Source organism: Vombatus ursinus, unplaced genomic scaffold (assembly GCF_900497805.2).
Source record: "Vombatus ursinus unplaced genomic scaffold, bare-nosed wombat genome assembly UNPS02014158.1, whole genome shotgun sequence".
NCBI lineage: Eukaryota > Metazoa > Chordata > Mammalia > Diprotodontia > Vombatidae > Vombatus > Vombatus ursinus.
The window spans coordinates 7,702,229-7,725,964 of NW_020953936.1; the positions used below are offsets into that span (position 1 = coordinate 7,702,229).

General features: G+C 36.8%; 1 protein-coding gene across 3 annotated transcripts in view; it reads right to left on the reverse strand.

The window, feature by feature from the left end:
* MLLT3 (MLLT3 super elongation complex subunit) overlaps positions 1-23,736 on the reverse strand; it is a 289,127-nt gene that overhangs the window by 182,989 nt on the left and 82,402 nt on the right. For 2 of the 3 annotated variants that reach the window (XM_027859116.1, XM_027859113.1), the window contains exon 3: positions 9,372-9,458. The exons of the other annotated variant lie outside the window; for it this stretch is intronic. In XM_027859116.1, the coding sequence (XP_027714917.1) occupies positions 9,372-9,458 (87 nt within the window). The remainder of the gene's footprint in view (positions 1-9,371; positions 9,459-23,736) is intronic. 3 annotated transcript variants of the gene reach the window in all.

Here is a 23,736-nt window from a genome sequence, read left to right on the forward strand (position 1 = left end):
TTTAAGCACATTTTAACCCAGCATGTCTCCAGGCCAAAGGTGGACAGAAAACAAGGCAAACAGCTCTTGTTCAATAAAACTGTTTCAGTTAACAATGGCATGAAGGAATGAACCACTGAGTGACAGATAAAATCTACTACATATGCAGACCTCATGATATAATAATCACTGAAACAAGTATTTATTAAAACCTACTCTCTGCCAAGTGCAATGCTGGAAAGCAGCAAATTATCCTTTGAGTTATGTTTATCAGGAAAATATACCATCTTATTAATTGGGTATAAGAAAAAATTATAATACTTAGAGGGCAGTGATATTATTAAAAGCATACTAGTGCAAAATTTAGGTAATATATTGCAAAAGTCAGTAGGGTTTCCTAAAAGTATTCCCATCCACATAAGCAAAACTCAGAAAAAATGAAAATTAGTGGGTATCAGCTATAAAAAAAAAAGTAGGGAAAAGGATTCAGGATATATTCAGGGGCAGATAGGTGACACAACGGATAGAATGCCAGGACTGAAGTCAGGAAGACACATCTTCCTGAGTTCAAATCCAGTCTCAGATAGGTACTAGTTGTGTGACCCTGGGCAAGTCAATTAGTCTTGTTTGCCTCAGTTTCCTCATCTGTAAATAGAAGGAAATGGTGAAATATTCCAGTATCTTTGCCAAGAAAACCCCAAATAGAGTCACAAAGAGTCAGACGAAACTGAAATGACCGAACAAATTCAGGATTGCTACAGAGTCTCATAAACGTTTCTATTGAGCCCCACTTTCACAAAGACCTACATGGCCCTCTAGACTTATAGCAAGAACTTCCTTGAGATGAGGGCCTCTGGGTAGAGGGATATGGAAAAGGATTGCTAGAGATTCTATGCCATTTCTCTGTGGCAATACAGTTCCATAGAATTCATGATACTAATGAAGGTCAAGGTCTGGGTCTACATTTCATGGTTCTGTCCCTTGTCGCCCCTTGACTCCAGCTCCTAGTTGGCCCCAGGAATGGATTTGGTCTAAGAATTCTGGCATCCATTCACTTCATGAATAGAATTGGACTTTGCATATGAACAGCTCTTCTCTCCAAGAAGTTTGATGAAGGAAGTTCTACTCAGTGTCTGTAATGCTTGGTTCCCAAATCCTTCCACTTGTCCAGAAACTCTGTCTTCATTCAAATCACTGTTGTGCACTTTTGTTCCTACAGTTGCCAGCCTGACCTAACAATTCCTTGCCCATCAACCTTCTGCTAAAACCTTAACCCATATGTAGGGGCTAGGTAATTGTCTCCTCTCCTGGTTCTCTGATCCACCTAGTTGCCTGGAGGAACCTTGGGGCCATATGAGCTTCTCTTTAAAGAGTGAGAGTCTGTGTACATCCTCACTTATTATCTCTCAGGTCATTGCATCGTTGGTTCTCTCTAGCTTGCCAGGCCTCATTTTAAAGGCCAAATCCAAGAATGCTTCAGGTGTTTGCATCAAGCATCTGGGCCAGACTTAAAGCAGGCCAGTCCAATAATCCAGGTTTGGTTTTATGAGACACTCATGGCCTACAAAATGCAATTAAAATGATTTAACTAAGAATAACTATCTACATACATATGTATATACATATATGTATATATATATATATATATATATACATATATATATAAAACACTTTAGAAATTTTGTATATGTAATTCCTAAAGTTCAAAATGATACTGAATCATATAAAATCCTACTCTCCACCGCCTTCACATTCACCATTGCAACAGGCCATACTCGGTCAGGAAGATATTCCCAAAGGTCAGTGGGAATTCGGCTATAACATATACTATCAACACCCCATAAGCTGAACCTTTTATCCTGCAGGTTGCAAGGAAGCCAAAGCAGGGGTGATCCCAAGAACCACTACTCTTCTGCCTACTTAAAGAAAAACTCCAGGATTTATAAAACAAGTGTCACTCTTACCATATTCTATCCCTTGTTGCCAAAGTTCCAAAAAAGTTTCTAGTAGACCTTACACCTTAATATTTAAATAATCCTCAAGCAATCCTAGCATAAGAAGTCCTAGAAAAGTAGATTCATATAAATAAGAAAAATATTAAAACAATGCAATCTTCTTTAAAAAAAAAAAGATAATTCAGAGTGGTGGTTATGTCAAGGGCAATTCAGAATAGGCCTCCTAATTAAAAAACAAATAAATAAATAACCAATGACCAGGAGGAATACCAGATCAACAACACAGATATGTCCAAGAGCATGACTAGTCCCCATAACAAGTCTGAGTCATCTCTTTTCTTGCATGTGACATGTCCCAGGGCCTGAACTGATACCAATTCTGTGTTTTTTCACTCAGCAGCAAGAACCTATCTTAGCACTGGGAGCCTCATCTGGGGAAAAGTACCAAATTTTGACCTCTTTGAAGGTTTCCTACTGAAGGGGTCCCTGCTTCTGTGAAGGTTGGATAACAACCTCTCTGCTCGCTCCCATGAAGAACATCAACCCAGCATACATAATAAAATAGATGCCACTCCTACCTTGCCATGGTTCAATGACCATCAAATACAGGCTTATGGGAGATGTTTACACATGACATAGGGAAATGATTTCAATAACAGAACAAAGCTTAGACCTCCAAAAGAAATTAATTTTGTTCAAGTTCTTGCTGGGCACAATCTCTACATTACTGTAGAAATTCAATCATTTTAAGTATAGTTCCTCACCAAAATTAATAGTAAATTAATTTATTTTGGAGCGCATGAATTAGAATCGCAGAAAGGACTTCTACACACTGCTGTAGAATTCTGTATAGAAGATATTAGAAAAAGTATTCAGGAAAGTGGACAATATAGCTTCAGCAATGAGTCGTCTTCCTGACTGGGAAGCTTTCTCATATATGTAGAGAGATTCAGAACCAAAGATACAATTTCATTATGCTTCTATCAAACTGGTGAGGTGAGGGGATGAGGGGAGGAAATCTTCACAGTGAATTCTTCTGGGAATTGATACAAATATTTACAAGCAACAATGATTCCCCAAAATAGGATGTGAAGAGGCACCCTCAAAAAGAAATGTAAAAACATATGAAAAATGCTACAATTCACTAATAATAACAAAAATGAACATTAAAACGATTTTAAGGTTCCACTTCACAACCATCCAAATGAATGGCAAATATGGAATAAAAGTAAAATGACAATTGTTGGCAGGGTTGTAGGAAAGGCATACTAATTCCCTCTAAGTGGATGGCCCATCCATTCTAAAAGGCAATTTGGAACTATGCCCAAAAAGTCACTAATCTGTACAAATCCTTTGATCTACTGATAAAACTCTTGGGCACACATTCCAAAGAGTTTAAAGACGTGAGGAAAGGATACAAATGTGTAAAAATATATCTAGCAGCACTTCTTGCTGTAGCAAAAGACTGGAAACTAATTTGGTGTCCATAAATAGAGTAGGAGCTAAAAAAAAATTATGACATTTGAATGTAATGGAATATTACTGCACCATAAGAAATTATGAAAGGGATGGACTTAAAGGAACCTGCGAAGATTTGCATGAACCAATGCAGAGCCAAGAAAACAAATCGTATAATGACTCCAATAACATAAAGAAAAGAACCCTGAGAAACTTAATGACTCTGATGAGCATCATGACCAATCATGAGTCCATATGTACTTGAAAATCATTTCCTCTGTATTGTTGGCTCATCTTGGAACCTCCTTCAGTCTGGAAGAGCCTACCACAAGCAAGGAATATTCACCACTTCTCCTTTTGTGGGGTTTCTCTTAGAGCCTCCATTTTATGGAAGGGCCAAGGCTGGCTAGCCTTCATTTTCCTCAGGGCTCTATTTCTAACTTTCTCAGGACTATCTACCCTTGCAATAACCTTTTGTGTACATCATCAATGCATCAAAAAGTAAGCTTCTTTATTATAAGTGGAGCTATCTTTTTTGCTTGTATTTATAGCCCCAGTGCTTAGCATAGTACCTGCCACACAACAGGCACTAATACATGCTTATTAACTTACTTCCCAGGATTGTGGTAATAATCAAATGAGATTTTATTTACTTGTATGTGTATGTGTGTAACTATATATATATATACATACATGTATATCCACATATAAAATATTTTTCAAACCTTAAATCACTGCCATTAATATTAGTTAATATATAAATAGGTAAGTATATATAAGAGAGGAGGCATCTAATGAATTTCACTTGTATCTGAGCTAGACATAGGAAGTTTCAAGGGGTGGGGGGAAGATAGCAGCAAAATACAATAAAGTAAATAAGGCAACAAAGAACCTCTGCCTCCTTGGGAGAAAAAGAGGACAATTTACATAGAGACCACAACAATAAAAGGAAAAGAACATTAAAAGGTTAAAAAATGGAGAGAAACTCTGAGAGTCTTCCCCACCCAGAACGATTCTTTGGGGAAGTCAAACTACACCACTTTTTGCCTCAATTCTTACCTAGTCTTTAATCAATGAATGGACTTTGCCTCAGACAAACTGAGACTTGGGAAAGACCTTAGCTTAAAATGGCCAATATCTCCTACTACATCCCGGGCCATCATTAATTGTCCTCACCTGTGGCTAGCCACTGGACTCCAATGACGCTGGAGGAGAGAGGGAGGCTGATGACTTTGCACAGCTCACCTCACTAAAATCCCTTCACTTGCAAGTCAAGACTTCACCCTCCTGATATCATTGATTCTCTTAAAAAAAGGAAAGATTAACAACAATACCCTATTCACCATAAAGATGCAGATTTGGACAAATATTTTCAAAGATGATGATTGAGTTTGTTTTCTTTGACTGACTGTATTTGTTAAAAGGGACAAATAAGTTCCCACTCGACAGAAGTTATCCACGGGGATCAATAGGGATTTTTTTTTTAGTTAAACTTTTTTATGCAGATGAGGAGATTTCACTAGGGAACAGTGTGAGAGAGATGGCATCATCTTCTTTATATATATGAAATGCTATAATCTGGAAGGTACAGGAGAAGCATCATCCTGCATAACTCAAAAAAACAGAATTAGAAACAATGAGTAAGGCAGATTGAGTCAACATTAGAAAGAATATAGAGGAGGGAGCAATGCCCAATAAGTCTGGAAAGGTAGGCTAAAACAAGATTAGAAAGGGCTTTAATGCCAGACAGGGGAGTTTCTATTTTATCTTCGGGGCAATATAAAGCCACTAGAGCTTTTTAACTTGAGAAATAAACACAAAATTATTTCTGTATAGCCTCAGATATGCTTTCTTTAGCTAATGTATTCATTACAAATAATACTCCAAAAAAAGAAGCAGCAGCATAGAGAATGAGAACATAGAGGGAAAAAAAGAAATGTACTAATAGATGTTGTTTGGTTGTTTCAGTCAAGTTGGACTCTTGGTGACCCCATTTGGGGTTTTCTTGGCAAAGATAAAGGAGTGATTTGCCATTTCCTTCTCCAGCTCATTTTACAGATGAGGAAACTGAGGCAAGCAGGGTTAAGTGATTTGTCCAGGATCACAAAGCTAATAAGTATCTGAGACCAGATCTGAACTCAGGAAGATGAGTTTTCCCAGCTCCAAAACCAGTGCTCTATACACTGTGCCACCTAGCTGCTCCGCACTAATCAATAAGAACATCCAAAAGAGGAAATCCTAAATAACTCTGAATATATTACAATCTAGAATACTTCTCTGAAATTGGGTTCATGAAAAAGTTTCACTCAACAAAGTCAACTCCAAGTACATACTCATTTAGAGAGAAACACTAAAAGCATAAATGTGACACAATAACAACAAAGAAACTCTAGGTTCTTTTAGAGTTATCAAATCTATTGGAGCATGTGAACTGCAGCATGGTGCTAAAGGTTTGTTTTTTTTTTTTATTTACACTTCAAACAAGCAAGCAAGTGAAATTAATTAGTCTACTTTCTACATTCTAAAAACTACCAGGGAAAATATCATTCTATAATTCCTACTATTTGTGGGAAGATAATTTTTTTTTTATAGATGTTAAGCACATTTTGGAGAATCCAACAATTTTCAAATTGCTTGTCACTCAAAACCACAGTTATACCAATAAACACTCTATTCCATGCTAGTTAATTGATTATCCCAGAGTAAACACAATTATTGACTGGCAATGTGTTTTTTTTTTCTTCTTAATACTCTAAGGCAGCATAAAGAAGGGGTTCTGTGTTTCTGAAATTAAACTTCAAGGTTACCTACACCATTTATCCTGCTAGTCTTAAAATGCTGGGCTAACAACTGAATGCTCATCTGAGCTTCTGCAAAAAGAACCTACACAGTTTCTGAAACACAGCAAGCTAATGGAAACAAAGAAGATGACAACAAAAATCTTGAAATAAACACCATTTGAGTTAAGATCTAAAGGCTTGAAAAGCAAATGGTGAGCTTATAACCTGGCTCGGCAATGTAGAGTGGCATAAGGTTTCAGAGAATTCATAGGGACAAGAAAACATCAAAGGCATTTTGCAACGGTGAAAAATAATGCTTAATTGTTTGGTTTTTTTTAATTTAACTTTAAAATTCATTTAAATGCAATAGACAAGGAAATACCACCAACAACTGGCAGAATCATAGTATTAAAAGAGTTTCCCCACTGAAGGAGCCCTTTCTAACGATCCACTCCCCCTTTATAAGATGGCCTGAAAGCTTAAGAAGTTCAAGATACTGGTTTCAGATTCTGTGATTCAAAAAACTGGAATCAAATTCAGTTAATAAAAATCCCTATGACTAAGCCTAAGTTTCTATCTGGGCATTCAATTTTGATGGTAGGTGGTTGTTTATTTTGTTTATTTATCTTTCTTCTCAGAGTAAGGCAGGAAGTCAAAACTTTTTTCACCAAACAGGAAAAACATATGATACAACCCAAGCAATCTGTTATTAGGGTCTGAAGCTCCCCAGGCCACAAAGAAGCAACTGATGAATCCTAGTCACTCACACTGGGCCACCAACTCAGCTAGAAGGTATTTTCCAATCAGAGTTTTAAAAGTTTATATTCTTTTCCTTTTTTTCTTTAAAAAAGTGGTAGAAAAGGTAGAAAATGGTGACTAGATATGAAACATGCACAAACTACACTAAAAGAAAGATAAAATTTGGTTGATTTCTTTCAATTATTTGGGGGGGGGGATTTAAGTACAGAAGTTTTAAATGAAATTTAAAGCCCTTGTTTTAGTTCCAGCTATCAAATGTCACAGTACCCTCACTACACATGCTTCTTATTTCACTCGTCTGCAAACCATTCCTGTCAAATCCCAAATGCAGGTCTATTCAGTCCCAAGGTCACTATGAACACATGCTTCCCTCCTTAATAAATAGCCTTGGTGTACAGCATTACTGCTATGGGATTTTTGTTCCTTTTAATACCTTTCATCAAACTATTACTTATAACTGGTCTCACCAAACCATTTTATTTTGGTTTAAATGCAGACCTTCAAAATTTCCTCTTTGTGACATTCTTTGAAGGCATTTAGTAAAATAGTACTTTCAAGGATATTTGTACTTCAGAGTTGGGTCTGCCATGGCTGCTGTAATTTACTCCTATTTGGAGGCACAGATCTATATAGCTTTGAATTTGACAAGCTGCGGAGACGTGGGAAGTAAGAATTCAGCACCAGCAAATGCCACTGACAGTCCAATTCATTTCTCCTTAAACATACAACATATTCTATAAGTTATTCAAAATCCTAAAATCACCACAAGTCAAATTAACAAAAATTTAGTACCTACTGAAAGCATTCAGAACTGTGCTAGGCTAAGGAATGAAAAACTACTAGAAGAACTTGTCAACAGCTTTCCATCCTGCTGGGGAACCAGAGTGTACAAAGGTACGCAACCAAAGGTTTTAGTTGTAATCGAAGATCATCATAGCAGATTTCTTCAAAGAAGGGAATTGTAGTAAAACTTTGGGTCATACATAGACTTGGATTGTTGCTATATAATGTTAAATTCAGGAGAGAATAACTAAATCAAATCATTGTAGAGTGGGAAAAAAAACATTAAAGGCAATCTGGTCCCATACTCCTTAACTTGATGAATGAGTCCCCTCAGCCAGACAAGTGGTCATCCTGCCTGAGCTTTAACACCTCTAATGTCATGGAACACGCTAAATCAAGATGACTCACAGCAACCAATTCCATTTTTTCGACAGCTCTAGTTGTTTGGAAACTTTTCCTTAAAATAACCTGAAATCTGAGGCTCTGTAACTTCAGACTTCTGTCACTCTATCTTCTTGATCCCTGTCATCAATCTGCATCTCCTATCCCAACTCCCCTAATACCCTTAAGGTATCCCCTAAACACCTTAGATATGAACTGTTCTAACTCCTACATTTTACAAACAAAGAGACCTAGAACTAAAGAGACTGTGACTTTCCCAAGGTGATATAGCTAGTTATTGGTAGAACAGGGGTAAGAACTCCAGGTCTGACCTTTAAAAAGAACACAGTTTCCTATCTTAACTAGAGAGGGAACATGACACTCCACGCTCCAAAAATTCAGAGAAATGGATTTTACATTAGTCAAAGGAAATTTGTGATTTATTCATACTTTAACTTCTCTTGCTCATTTATTTCCTCTCTATAAAGGAAGAAGGAAGCAAGTGTTTATTAAATGCCTAATATGCGTCAGGCCCAATGCTAAGCACATTACAAATATTATTTCATTTGATACTCTGAGAGATAGATTATTAGCCCCATTTAACCAATAAGGGCAGCTAAGTGGTACGAGTAGAGTGATAGGGCTGAGTGGAGAAGATTCCTCTTCCTAAATTTAATTCTGACCTCACTTACTAGCTATGTGACAATGGGCAAGTCACTTAACCCTGCTTGCCTCAGTTTCCTCATCTGCAAAATGAGCTGGAGAAAGAAAGGGCAAGTCACTTCAGTGACTTTTGCCAAGAAAAACTCAAACAGGATCTCAAAGCATCCAACATGACAAATGCCTCAACAACAAAAACAGTTGAGGAAGCAAAGGCAGACAGAGGTTAAGTTACTTGCCCAGGGTCACACAGCTAGTAACTGTCTATAGTTAGATTTGCACTCTTCCTGACTATAAGCCCAGCTTTCTATCCAGTGTGACACCTAGTTAATTCAGATTCCAACTCGAACTCCTGACTCTGATTCAGCTAATTTTACAACTTGAAAGTACATTTCTAAAATTTAATAGTAAGGTTTGACTTTTCTATCATGAGTGTATTTCAATTATTATGGCACCAATGTTCCCCATTTACCATATCATTATTTTTTCTTTCATTATTAACATTTGTTAAGAATTTTGGATAATACTTTGAGAATGTGGAATAAGGCTTATAAATGTGAAATATTTAGAAGTATACTACTAAAAAGAACTGATAAGTGGAAAAAAAAAAACTCACAAATCTCTCCTTGCATCACTTCCATGAAGAACACCAAGGCAAGCATGAATGGAGATTCCCCCACAACTCTTCTGAACATGCCATTGCCTAGATGAGAAAGGTTCATTGAGCTACCAGTCTTGTAAAACGGGTAGTACAGCATGGCAACTAATGGAAAAATGAATTCCATGCTTCCACTTTAATTAGTCATTTGAATTAATTCATTAAAGCTTACATCTAGAAATACTACCTCTCATCTAGGCCATCATGAAGGAGAATGAATAAGGTGAATTTTCATTTCTCAGAAATGTTATTTACCTATATCACATTATCAGATATTCTCATCACTGTGTCCAAGTAAGTATGTCATTGTCAGAATTCCTATGTCACAATCATAAATTTAGAGCGGGAAAGGTACTTGGAAGTCATCAAGTTCAAATCCCTCATTTACAGATGAAACTGAGACTACAAGAAGTTAAGGGACCAGGGGCACATGGCTACTTTGGGTTTGAGGTAAGATTTGAACTCATATCTTCCTGACCTTAAGCCCAGTACTCTGCCTATTACATCACCTAGATGCCTCAGAAATAATTTTGTTTATGTTTCTGAAATAAAACATTTTGAATAAAAGCCTCCTGTCTGATCTCACAATCAAGAGAGCAATCTCCCTCCCTTCTTCCTCGAACTCTAATCTATCCTGCATGCAGCTAATTTGTTAGCCTTCCAAATAAACAAAAAATAAGACTTTGGTCATCTCTTCCCTGCACAAAAACTTTCAATGGCTCCTCAGTGTCTATAAGACAAAGTCCAAACTCTTTAATCTAGAGCTCAAGACCTTCTCAATCTACATCACCAACATACCTTGCTGGTCCTACCTTTGAAAACTAGCTTAACATTCTAGGCAAATTTATCCACTATTCATTCTGTCCTGAACTTGCATGATGAGATGGAATCAACACTACATATCATCTAGTGACTTTCCACTTCTGTTCCCTGACACCCATCTCTGCTTGTCAAAATCCTACCCATTTCTCAAGGCACAATTCAGTCATAAAATCTCGGATAATCACCCACAAACAGAACTCTCTCTCCTCCTTTTTTCCTTCCCCCCTCTATCCTCTCCCTTCTGTCTCATCCCTTCCCCCCCTTTTCTACCCTTCCTCCTCTTTCTCTCACCCCTCATTCACCTCTCCCCACCCCCAACTTCCAAAACATTTTCTTTATACCTCTTTTCAATACTTATAGTATTTAAAACTGGAAGAGACATGAGAACACAGAAGTCATGTGACAGCCAAAGAAATTCAAAGCCAGAAAGATAGGTGATTTGCAGGAGAAGTAGCAGAGCATGGACACCCTTGATTCTCTTTCAGTTACCCCATGTGGATATTCCTATCACAGTGCGTTTCACTGCAGTAGTTTGTATAAATAGCTCATCTCCCAAGGCCTGGCTTAGTACCTGGCATAAAGTAGGTGCTTAATAAATGCCTGTCAATTGATCCATTTCCATTACATTTTAAGCTCCTTGAAAACATAAGACTGCATCCACCACAAGCCTGATACTGTGTCATGAAACCAAAGGTACTCAATCTTTGCTTATTAATTGCAACAGCAAAAGGACCAAGTAGGCACTCAATAAAGACCACATTAACAACTCAATAAAGACCATATTAACAAATGCCAAGAAAGACAGACTCAGGACAGCAAATAGACTAAGGTCTTTGTCATATTCTGCCCAGAGTCAACTGAAATGTTTATACTAGATTTATGCTACTGTGATCATATCCATTCTGTTAACTCCATCCACTCTATGACTGAAAAGTTCAGGATCCTGCTATTGAAATAATTACTAAATAATGACTATCCTTGTCACTATGACTGGGGATGGGGGAGGGTTGGGGAGTAGCACCTCATTGCTTACTAGCTGTGCTCAGAGGTAGTGTAAGGTGGCAAAGAAAGAAATCAATGCTGGGGAAGGTGAAGAAAGGCACTTTCAATTTACTTGCCAATTTTCCTAGACTTCAAATTAGTACAGACAAAGGAGGCTAAATACATACTCATGGCTGCCAGATGGAGGGATCTTATTTAATGCTTTTTCATTTAAAACAAAAACACTAAAACTGTGCTCTTCAGAAAAGCATTAACAAGTGGTTTTATGTAGTATTCTCATAAATTTTTTGAAATTTTTATATTCTCAGAGTATCCCAGGATGAGCAAGACATAGAATTTCTCTGCAAAGCTCTCCAGCCTTCAAAACAAATTATGTGGTAGCTATGGAATAACAACAGTTGAATCCATAAGTCAAGTAGACAAAAAACACTGTACCACATAAAAACCTTGTGAAATAAAATCAAACAACTGAAACATTCAGAGTTTCCCCACCCCACACAGACACATACAAGCAATCTCATAGGGTTATACGTCAAGGTTCAGCTATGGAAGTTCCTATGTAGTCATCTCAAGGCAATGAATCACTCTTCCTCACACACTATAAAAGGTGCAAGACATATTCATCCTATCTGCCTCAAGGAAACAGTGAGTAATTAAAGAAGAAAAGAAAATGTAGGTAGGGCAGAGAGAGTTTATACATGCCTGAGAAAAAGGGGACTGAAAAACCAACTGAAGCCAACTATTTCTCCAGTGGATTTTCTGGTGGGTCAGTCAGTCAATAAACATTTATTAAGCACTTAGTATGTGCCAGGTACTGTGCTAAGCCCAAGAGATATAAAAAGAAGAAAAACAGCCCATGCCCTCCAGGAACTCACAATCCAATGGAAGATAAGGGCTGCAAGCAAGGTTACTCACATTCCCCAACACGAGGAAATACAACACATGACTTTGTGGTGGTGGGAAGGTGATGGATTGAGAAGATGGACAGATTCTGTATGATGGTAGAAGGGGGAAGAGTCAAAGACTGAGCAGGAAATTAGGGATAAACAACAGGGAATATAAAAGAAAGGCTAAAAGGCTAACAACACAAGGGAAAAAATGTTGAGGATAAATATAGATCATAAGGAGACAAACCAACTGAGAAGGTTGTGAGGACAAAAGAAAAAATGAATAAAAAAATTTAGAGAGGACAAGAACACAATGGACCAAAATTAAAGGAAAATGAACCCAAAAATCACCTAAAAAGAAGAAAATTCTGTGAACTCCCCAGAGATCATGGAAAAACAGCAAAAAAAAAACTTCAAAATCAGTCAAGTGAGAAATAACTTTTGAAGGAAGATATTGGGAAATAAATTAGGATGGAAATATGTGATCTCTTTGGGATCTCTCTCACACACACACACACACACACACACACACCAGTATACAAAAATTAGAACATCTGGCCAAAAAAGGCATTGATATCTATTTTGAGTTGGAAGGGGCTTTGATGGTCATTTAATCCAGCCTCCTTCATTTTATAGAGGCCCAAAGGCAAAGCAGGTCTGTTGGAATGAGGTTGGAAACTGTAATGCAAAGGAATGAGTGAAGGCAAAGAGTATATTTAGCATTTTTCTAGGATTTTGATTGAGAAAGGGAAGGAAAATATATGACAATAGCTTGAGGGGGTAGTAGGGTCTACTGAGGATGTCAGATATTTGTGCCTGTTTTAAGGCAGTAGGAAAGGAAATGACAGATAGGGAGAGACTGAAGATTGAAGAGAGAAGGAAGATGATTGAGAGGCCAATTTGCTAGAGAAGATACAGAGGGAATGTCATTTAGGATACATATAGCGGAGTTGGCCTTGACAAGAAGACCAACTTCCCACCTGACAAGAAAACCAACTTCCCATCTCAGCAGAGAGAGGTAGGAAGAAGGAAAGATTGGGTGATGTCAAAGAATTAAAAGAAAGGGAAGGGATGAAGAGAGAGCTCTTGGTCAATGGCCTCAATTTTCTCAATAACATAAGCAGGGAGAGCCTCAGTTGAGATGCTAGAAGGCCTAAGGAAAGATTTAAAATAACCTCTTTGAAGAGTGGTACAGGGAAATCAATTAGAAAGGAATAAATTCTTCAGTGAGGGCCCAGCTGAGGTTAGATAATGAGGTTTCAATATATATTTAGTCTATTCTATATTCCATCTAGGGACCCAATTTGTTCCAAATCTTAAAAATATAATAAATTAGCATACTCTATAATAATTTCAATTAACGGTTCCACTATTGAAGAAGATTCTATATGGTATGAAAGGAGATAGAGGTTGTAATACTTTCTTTAAGTCTCAAAGGACTTTCACAAGAAACTAAAGGAGAGGAAGAAATATTCTCTATGTAAAGGCAAGGAGAGGGGGGCAGAATCAAAACATATTGCATTTATAAGGTACAGAAGTTACTCTATGAAAATTATTTACACTCAGAAAGAATAAAATCTCCAACCTAGAAACTTTGGATGTAGCACTTACAGCATTAAATTGATAGTGCTGTTTGATAAAGATGAGATAGGTCACCACAATTGGGCACATCATAGGTTCAAAAGATTATGTTTCTGACAAACTGTTTTTTTAATTTAGGAGGTTTAGGAGCCATATGTCATAGTTAAATACATTTAAATAAGTTGTAAATCATGTCTTTTTGAACTTTCCTACTTTTAATCTAACAAAAAAAAACATAGCTTTTAAAAGTTTTATTGATTATTTTAAAATCACCATTCCACCCCAATTTTCCTTTCCTTCCTCTTCCTAGAGTCATCCTAGAAAGCAGATAACATTTAAAAAAAAAAGAAATGAAAAACAACAAGGAAATAGAATAACTATTCAATGAATCAAAAATTCTAAAACTGTAACAAGGCAAAACAACCCTGGATCTCTTAAATTTATTTCTAATCTCTTAAACGCATCACAGGTGTCATGCTGATCATCATTTAATTCAGTCAACCAGGTAAGAATTCAACCAATCCATCTATAAAATCAAGAATCCAGAAATCTACGGAACTGTCATTATTCTAGCCATGCAAGACAGTATTGCTACTAAACTCTTTTGGTTTTGTTTTGTGCTGCTTCTTTTTTTTTTCCAGGGGGCACCAAGTGAGACAGGAGTTTGAAGGAAATCAAACAAGAACAAAATATAGCACACTGAGAAAGAGGGATCTCAGACTAGAACTCTATCTACCACACTCTCCACCCACATCATTGCTGGTCCACAGGTTTTGGTTTTTTTGGTTTTTTGGCTTGGGGTTTTTTTTAGGTTCAAACTGTTCTTCTAGTCACTATCCCTTAGAAGGAAAGAGGGGGGCTTGCACCATCAGACCTTACTCCTTCCCTACAAATTCCAGCTGCACAAAAGATCATCACCAACAGTGAATTGTGAATAAATCCATTTATTCACAGCAAGATAGCAAGCAGAAATTGTAAGTTATAGAGATTAAAATATGCCAGAAAATACACAGAATGAATAAGCTCTCTAGCTAGGATTGAGATATCTCAGTCCTGCCAAGAGAAAGATTCCAATTTCATCCAAGGGTAAATTGCCTGAAGTCTCTAGAAAGGCAAACTAGAAAGCAGGAACTGGCTGCTATACATAACTGCTGCATCCCAAAGTCTTCTTTCTTTCTCCATAGATATCTCCTTAAAGAATATATAGGCACATGTGACTCCTCAAAACAGAAAAGAAGACCAACTTTCTTCTCCAAAGTTCTCACACAAACGTCACCCCTAATATTGTACAGTCAAGTCATCATTCTCTGTATCAATGAAAAGAGTCTTCTTAAAACCCTGATTACATCAATAATAGGCAAGGTTTAAAATAGAGACTTATCTTTGCTAAAGTTGTGACTGTCATGGAAGATGTCTAAAGAAAATTCCAAATGGAAGAAAGGCTCCCTATAAATGGCAAAATTCTCCAACTAGATGAGGCATTCTTTTTTTTTCCTGCTATTTGGTGAGGCAATTAGGGTTAAGTGACTTGCCCAGGTCACACAGCTAGTAAGTGCCATGTGTCTGAGGCTAGATTTGAACTCAGGTCCTTCTGGCTCCAAGGCTGGAGTTCTATCTACTATGCCACCTAGCTGCCCCTAGACCAGGCATTCTTAAAGTGGGATCCATGGAACACCAAAGGGTAGATGGCTAGATTTCAGGGGGTCCCATAAACTTGGATTGAAAAAATCTTATATTTATCTCAGTATAATTCATTTTTTTTGTATTTCTATGTATTTTATATATTTAAAAACTTCATTCTGAGAAGGGGTGCATAGGGCTAAACAGACTACTGAAGGGATCCATGACACAGACACATACAAAAAAAAAGATTAATATTAAGAACTTTTTGATCAATTTGGGCAGGTAGATGGTACAGTGGATAGAGTGCCAGGCCTGAAGTCAGAAAGACTAAGTTCAAATCTGGCCTCAGACACTTACTAACTATATGACCCTGGGCTAGTCACTTAACCCTGTTTGCCTCAGTTTCCTCATCTATAAAATGAACTGGAGAAGGAAATAGCAAACCCCTCCAGTATCTTTGCCAAGAAAAATTCAAGGGGGCCATAAAAAGTCACACATGACTAAACCAACTCAACTACAACATCCATAATTTGCTAAATGTATTTTAATGTTTTCATCAAGCATCAGAATATTATAGGGTGTCCCTCAATGAAATCTATGCTCATACATGCTAAGAAGCCAAAGGAAAAACTAAATGAGTTTAAAGTGGCTGCTATTAGGGGGCAGAGCCAAGATGGTGGAGTAAAAGTGGGGACTCATTTGAGCTGTCCCGCAAACCCATCCAAATAACTGTAAAAAATGACTCTAAACAAATTCTAGGACAGTAGAACCCACAAAAAGATAGAAACAAATTTCCACCCCAAGACAACCTGGATGGTTGATGGGAAAGGTCTGTTGCACCAGACTGGAAAAAAGAGTCCAGGACCAGCCATGCCAGCACAGACTGGACCCCAGTGGACCTGAAGCAGGCCTCTGGGAACTGAATCACTGGAAGCTGTGACAGTTTCCAGCCTTCTCAATCCACAGACACAAGATTTGACAGGTTCTACATTAAAGGATCAGAGGGCTTCAAATATGTTATTCCAGATGTCAAAGGAGCTACCTACCCAGCAAAACTGAGTGTAATTAATGAGGGGGGAAAAATTGACATTCAATGATGTAGAGGAATTGAATACATTCTTGAGGGGAAAAAAACAGAGCTAAATAGAAAAATTGATTTTGAAATACAAGACTCAGAAGAAGCATGAGAAGGTAAATAGGAAAGAGAAATCATAAGGGACTTATTAAAGTTGAACTGTTTACATTCCTACATGGAAAAATGATATCTGTAACTCATGAGACCTTTCTCATTATCAGGGTAGTTGGAGGAAATATATATAGACAGAGGGCACAGAGCAAGTTGAATATGAAGAGATGATACCTAAAAAATAAAACTAAGGGATGAGAGGGGAATGTACTGGGAAAAGGAGAAAGGGAGAGGTAAAATGGGATAAATTATCTCACATAAAAGAGGTAAGAAAAAGCTTTTATAGCAGAGGGGAAGAGGACGGAGGTGAGAGGGAATGAGTGAACCTTACTGTCATTGGATTTGGCTTAAGGAGGGAATAACATTCATACTCAATTGGTATATCTTACCCTACAGGAAAGTAGGGAGGAAGGAGACGGGGAGGGGGATAGAAGGGAGATCAGATTGGGGGAGGGAGTAATCAGAAGCAAACACTTTTAAGGAGGGACAGAGTCAAAGCAGAGAAGAGAATAAACAGGGGGGGCAGGATAGGATAGGATGTCTTTCACAACATGACTATTATGGAAGTGTTTTGCATGACTACACGCATATAACCTATATCAAATTATTTGCCTTCTAAATAAGGGTGGGTAGGGAGGGAGGGAGAGAATTTGGAACTCAAAGTTAAAAGAAAAAGAATGTTAAAAATTGTTTTTACATGCAACAAGGAATAAGATACAAGGGCAATGGGATATAGAAATCTATCTTACCCAACAGGAAAATAGAAGGGGAAGGGGATAAGAGAAAGGGGTGGGGGTGATAGAAGGGAGAGCAGATTGGGGTAAGGGGTAATCAGAATGCACACTGTCATGGGGTGGGGGGAGGGGAGAGATGGAGAAAAAACTTGGAACTCAAAATCCTGTGGAAGTGAATGTTGAAAACTAAAAATTAATTGATTAATTTTTTTAAATAAATAAATGAATAAAGTGGCTGCTGTCTAGACTAGGATATGCAGTTTGATGGCCAATCCATTGAATTAGTATGCCAGTAAATATATCTGTGTGAGTACAGATGGAAAATGAGTTGGGCTCAGTTGGCTTGAATAAGGATACACAAAGTCAACACAACCAAGATTAGAAGGAAAGTAGAAAACTGAGAAAGAATTTTTACAACCAGTCTCTCTGATAAGGGCCTCATTTCTAAAATATATAGAGAATTAAGTCAAATTTACAAGAATACAAGTCATTCCCCAATTGATAAACAGTCAAAGGATATGAACAGGAAGTTCTCAGATGAAGAAACTAAAGCCATCTACAATCATATCAAAAAATGCTCTAAATCACTACTGATTAGAGAAATTCAAATCAAAACAACTCTGAGGTACCACATCACACCTAGCAGATTGGCCAACATGACAAAACAGAAAAATGATAAATGTTGGAGAAGTTGTGGGAAAATTGGAACACTAATGCATTGTTGGTGGAGTTGTGAAATGAGCTAACCATTTTGGAGAGCAATTTGGAACTATGCCCAAAGGGCTATAAAAATGCGCATACCCTTTGACCCAGCAATAGCACTTCTGCAGCTATATCCCAGAGAGATCATGCAAATGGGAAAAGGACCCATATTTTGTATATATATACAAAAAATATTTATAGCAGTTTTTTTTTGTGGTGGCAAAGAATCGGAAATTGAGAGGATGCCAATCAATTGGGGAATGGCTGAACAAATTGTGGTATATGAATGTAATGGAATACTATTGTGCTATAAGAAATGATGAACACACTGACTTCAGAAAAACCTGGAAAGACTTGTATGGACTGATGCTGAGTGAAGAGAGCAAAACCAGGAGAACGTTGTACACAGTAACAGCCACATTGTGAGGTGACTAATATTGATAGACTTAATCCTTCTCAGCAACACAAGGATCTAAGACATCTCCAAAGGCCTCATGATGGAAAATGCTATCCACATCCAAAGAACTATGGAGTTTGAATGCAGATCAAAGCATGCTATTTGCTATTTTTTTCTTCTGTTGTGTTTTGTATCCTCTTTCTGGTGGTTCCTCCTATTAGTTCTAATTCTTATTTACAACATCACTAATGTGAAAATAAGTTTAATAGGAATGTATATGCATAGCCTATATCAGATTGTGCACCGTCTTGGGGAGGGAAGTACAAAAGGAGGGGGAGAAAAATTTAAACCTTAAAAGCTTATGTGATTAAGTGATTGTTGATAATTCAAAATAAATTAATTAAAATTTTAAAAAAAAGAATTGAATAAGGAGAGGAGAACAGTCGATTTCTTTTCAATAAATAGACAGTGTTTTCAACAATGCCAAGCTGCTTCCTGAAAAAGAAACCCATTCTTACCTCTTCTCCTCTCTCTCAGATGTTATACTCATAAGGCTGTTTTTCATCTGTTCATATCAAGCACTTTTTTTTTTTTTTAACACTTCTGGCTAACTTTTTTTTTTATACTTCTGGCTAAACAAGAACAGCATAGTGTTGGTTTTGTAAAACTCTGATGCTTCTTAAACTCAGGATGAAGTTCATCAGTCAGCAATCTTTTCATAAAATAGCTGGTATAGACAAGACACTGGGAAAACAAATCAGAAAAGTAGGAAATCTGGGCAAGTAAGTAAAACTGGGAAATCAGAAAAGATTGACTCAACCTCTACACTTGAGGATGCAACAATCTAATAGGGCCAAAAGGTATACCTGAATCGAGTTATAAGGCTTCCTTATTAAGGCTTCTGAAAAGCTTCCTTTACCAAGGGCTTAGGTTGAACCATTTCAGGTAACTCTCCATTTTCCATCAGCAGCTCTGCTTGGTTGACTCCAAGGAACATCACATCATTCCTGTCCCCTGGTAACTCCTATTCTCCCACCCTTTTGAGCATCCATTTGCACATTGTCTTCCCCCATAAGACTGCAAGGTCCTTGAGAGCAAGGATTGTCTTTTTCTCATTTGCACTCACACCATCAGTACATAATAGATGCTTAATAGATGTTTACTGAATTGATTAAAAAGACATCATGTAAAAAATATTAGACCAAGACTATCAGTCATTATCTTTCCAAACCATAAAATCCTAAGACTTTTATGTAGAACAAAGGTATTTTTCTTTTCCCTTTGGAGATGGAAATTTACTTCCCTGAATACAGTTTTCTAATTGTTTGATTTTATTTCCCACCATTTTCAGTCAAAGATGATGGGGAGTGGATTCATATTCAGGTAGAAGTTGCACCAGATGTAAGAGAACTTTCCCACTCAAGATTCTGGTGATACTATATGGCTAAAAATAGTACAACACCTCGATTCCAAAAAGCAAAAACTGTGGGTAACTGAAGAGCAATAGAAAGATATATGGTAGACTTACATAGGCTGCAGTTTATTATCAATGACTTGCATACAAGGATTGTGGCAAAAAATAGCTCCACCCAGGAAATACATGACCAGTGGGACAAGGAATCTACATTTACCAATATAATGTTAAAAGACATAGAATAGAGGAAGGCATCAAAACATAGTGAGTCCTTCTTATAGAGTATTTTTTAACTAGCTGTGTGACCCTGGGCAAGTCACTTAATCCCAATTGCCTAAAAAAAAAAAAAATTAAAAAAAAAATAAATGGAGTACTTATTGGAGGATGTGGATGAGAGCCACTTAAGATTATAAGACATGGAAGGATTGGCAACCTACACCAATGGAGGGAATATCCATAAAGATGAGATTATGTACAGATTCACTTAAGTCATGAAGTGGATCATTTGTTTAAAGAATATGCACATAGCTTATCACGTGTTCTTTGTACTCGGTGCAGTTTTTATTCTTTTAAAATAAAAATAAGCCCTCGTATACTCCAAAAATGGTGTCTCCAAAGCATGAAGACTCACTTTCAAAGATTTTACAAAAAATAGGTTAGGTCATTTGAATGCATATTATGATGAAAAATAAATTTTAGAATTGTTTTTAAAAAGGCTAAGTGGCACAATGGATAGAGAATTGGGTTTGGAGTCAGGAAGACATGAGTTCAAATCTAGCCTCAGCCACTTACAAGTTATGTGACTGAGCATGTCACTTGAGCTCTGAACTCCCTCATCTGTAAAACAGGGATCATAGCACATACCTGCCAGGTTTGTTGTAAGGATAAAATAGGACCATATTTGAAAAACACTTCCTAAATGTCAAGCTCTATATAAATAGTAGGCATTGGTATTATTATTAATTAGTATTATTATTATACAAAGCTAAAGATATATTTTACTAATTAGTATTATTACTACACAAAGTTAAAGATATATCCCCTGAAAAGTTACATCTGAAAAAAATTTTTGGAAAATAGATCATGTCTCCTTGTAAAACAAAAAAAAATCATTTTATGTAGAATCACCTCCTAAATTGTTTTGAATTAGCATTCTAATAAATTAATGTGATATCTGTATTTTCAAATATCACAAGTTTGACTGTCTAGAGGTGACATTTCATAACTCTTAACACACTAAGTGACAGATTTTCCAGTGCACAATTTTCATGAAGAAGTATACTTGAATTTATTCATTTTTAATAGCTGAATTAAAATTAAAGCATTCTACTTTCAAAAATCAGTATTTTGCTGAATGCTAACAAATTAACACATTTCCATGAGAAATTTAACTTCTGGCTCTTCCTAAAGATTTATATAATTCCAGGAAAAAAGAATATATGGTAAGAGACTTTGACTGTAATGGAAACATCAAGATTATGAGAGATTTCAAAGTACTGCTATAAAGTATTAAGTATGTGACTTTGAGACATAAAACTTCAAATCATTCTAATTATTTGTCATAATGTTTAAATATTAAGGGATCTTCTAGGGACAGTAAGTTCAAAGCTACAAAATTTATTTGCCAGGGATAGCATATTATAAGCACTCCAATTACTGAATGTTCACCATAGTTTATATTATTCAAATACATGAATCTTCTCCTTTAACATACTAAATTCAAAAAAACCACTCCAATTGCAAACCAAGAGATGATCCAATGTGGCTTGAGAAGTGGCTGTCCCTGGGTTTGGCATGCCCAGGGGCTATTAGTGAATTGCTGCTCCCATGTGTCCAAAGTAAAAGATGCCATCTGGCATTGGTAGCATTACTATGCAATGGAAAGAACACTGGATTAGAATCATGGGACCAAATCTCAAATCCTGGCTCTGTTACATATTTATCTGAATCATCTTAGACAAGTACTTCACCTCTGTGGGCCTCAGTTTCCATACCTGTAAAATGAGGGTGTTGAACTAAATGACCTCTCAAGGTCCCTTCCATTTCTAAATCTTTTGATCCTATCATGATTGACAAATTATAAAACAGCATTTTAAATGAAATTTTACATAAATGCAATTTTTAATTTTCATTGAAGTATTTAGAAGCCCCTTCTGATCAGAGAATATAACCCTGTAACTGAATTAAAATTGAAATCCAGGTTCATTTGCAAGACAGAACGCACCCCAAATTATGTTCAAAGGTGATTGCTGCGTACATTTTTCACACTTAATAAACATTCCATTTGTTGTTTTAACACAATTATTTTCTGTTCTAAAATATCAAAATCACAGAACCGGTAGGAACCTTGAAAGTCATCTAGTTCAGTGGTGTCAAAAACTAAATAAAAACAGTGGTCACCAAACTATGCATAAGAATCCCTGAGTCACATATTGACTTTAAAAAACCACACATTTATACATTTCATTTTCTATTAATATATCAATACATTAAAATCAGAAAGGAACTACATTTTCATCTGATTTGGGTTGCATTCAAAAGTGTTGTTAGCCAAATGTGGCTGGTGGGCCACGAGTGTGATACCCTTGATCTAGTCCAACTCCCTCATTTTACAGATGAGGAAACCAAAGAAAAGTGTGTTAAATGATTTGCCCAAAATCACGCAGTTGGTGAGTGGTAGAATTGGAATTTGAACCTAGGTCTTCTGGCTCTAAATTTGGGGGGAGGGAGTGAGAGGAAGGAAGTAAAGAAGGAAGAAAGGAAGGAAGGAAGAAAGAAGGGAGGAGGGAACAATAGTTCTCAAGAGGTCAAATACTTTTTGAAAGTGAATTAATATGCATTATTGGTGGAGTTGTGAACTGATCCAACCATTCTGAGAGCAATTTGGAACTATGCCCAAAGGGTTAAAAAACAGTGCATACCCTTTGACCCAGTAATACCACTTCTAGGTCTGTATCCCAAAGAAATCATAAAAATGGGGAAAGGACCCACATATACAAAGATATTCACAGCAGCTCTTTTTGTGGTGGCAAAGAATTGGAAATTGAGGGAATGCCCATCAGCTGGGGAATGGCTGAACGAGTTGTGGTATATGAATGTAATGGAAGACTATTGTGCTATAAGAAATGATGAGCAGGCAGACTTCAGAAAAACCTGGACTAAAATGAACTGATGCTGAGTGAAGTGAGCAGAATCAGAACATTGCACACAGTAACAACCACACTGTGTGATGACTGACTTTGATAGACTTAGCTCTTCTCAGCAATGTAAAGATCTAAGACAACTCCAAATGGCAATGTGGATGGCCAATGCTATCCACATCCAGAGAAAGTACTATGGAATCTGAATGCAGATGGAAGCATACTATTTGTTCTCCTTTTCTTTTGTTGTTTTGATTCTTCTTTCTTATGGTTCCTCCCATTGGTTCTAATTCTTCTTTACATCATAACTAATGTGAAAATATGCTTTAAAAAAAAACTTCAAAAAAAAACTTAAAAACAATGTTTTCAATAAATAATATACCATAAAAAAGAAAGTAAATTAATGACAAGAAAAATTAAAGAAACCTGAAAGCTTTACTACATTTTCTTCCTCTAACTACTTTAGAAGAGGCCAATTCAGAATTTGAAAAAGCAACTAACCCTGGTACTTAAGTGGTACTGCCTAGGCACAATGAATGCTGCCCTTCTTTCCCACCCAGAAAGAAGTTTGCTGCTGTGTTTGTCATTACCGTTCTTTTAGAAGTTCTGACATCATTCCTAACTGTGTTGGTGACAAATAAGATAAATGTATAACCAGGAATATGTGTAAACCCTCAATGGAGCACGTATAGCAAGTGGGGTTTAATTATAAAAATTCCTTGTTGGAAAAAGAAAGTAGTCAAATTTAGTTCACCTAATTAAATGAAAATTGGCCTGACATGCTTTTTGAATCTTCCCTTCAGCTAGTGACACTGTAGTGGTAGTTAGGGAAAAG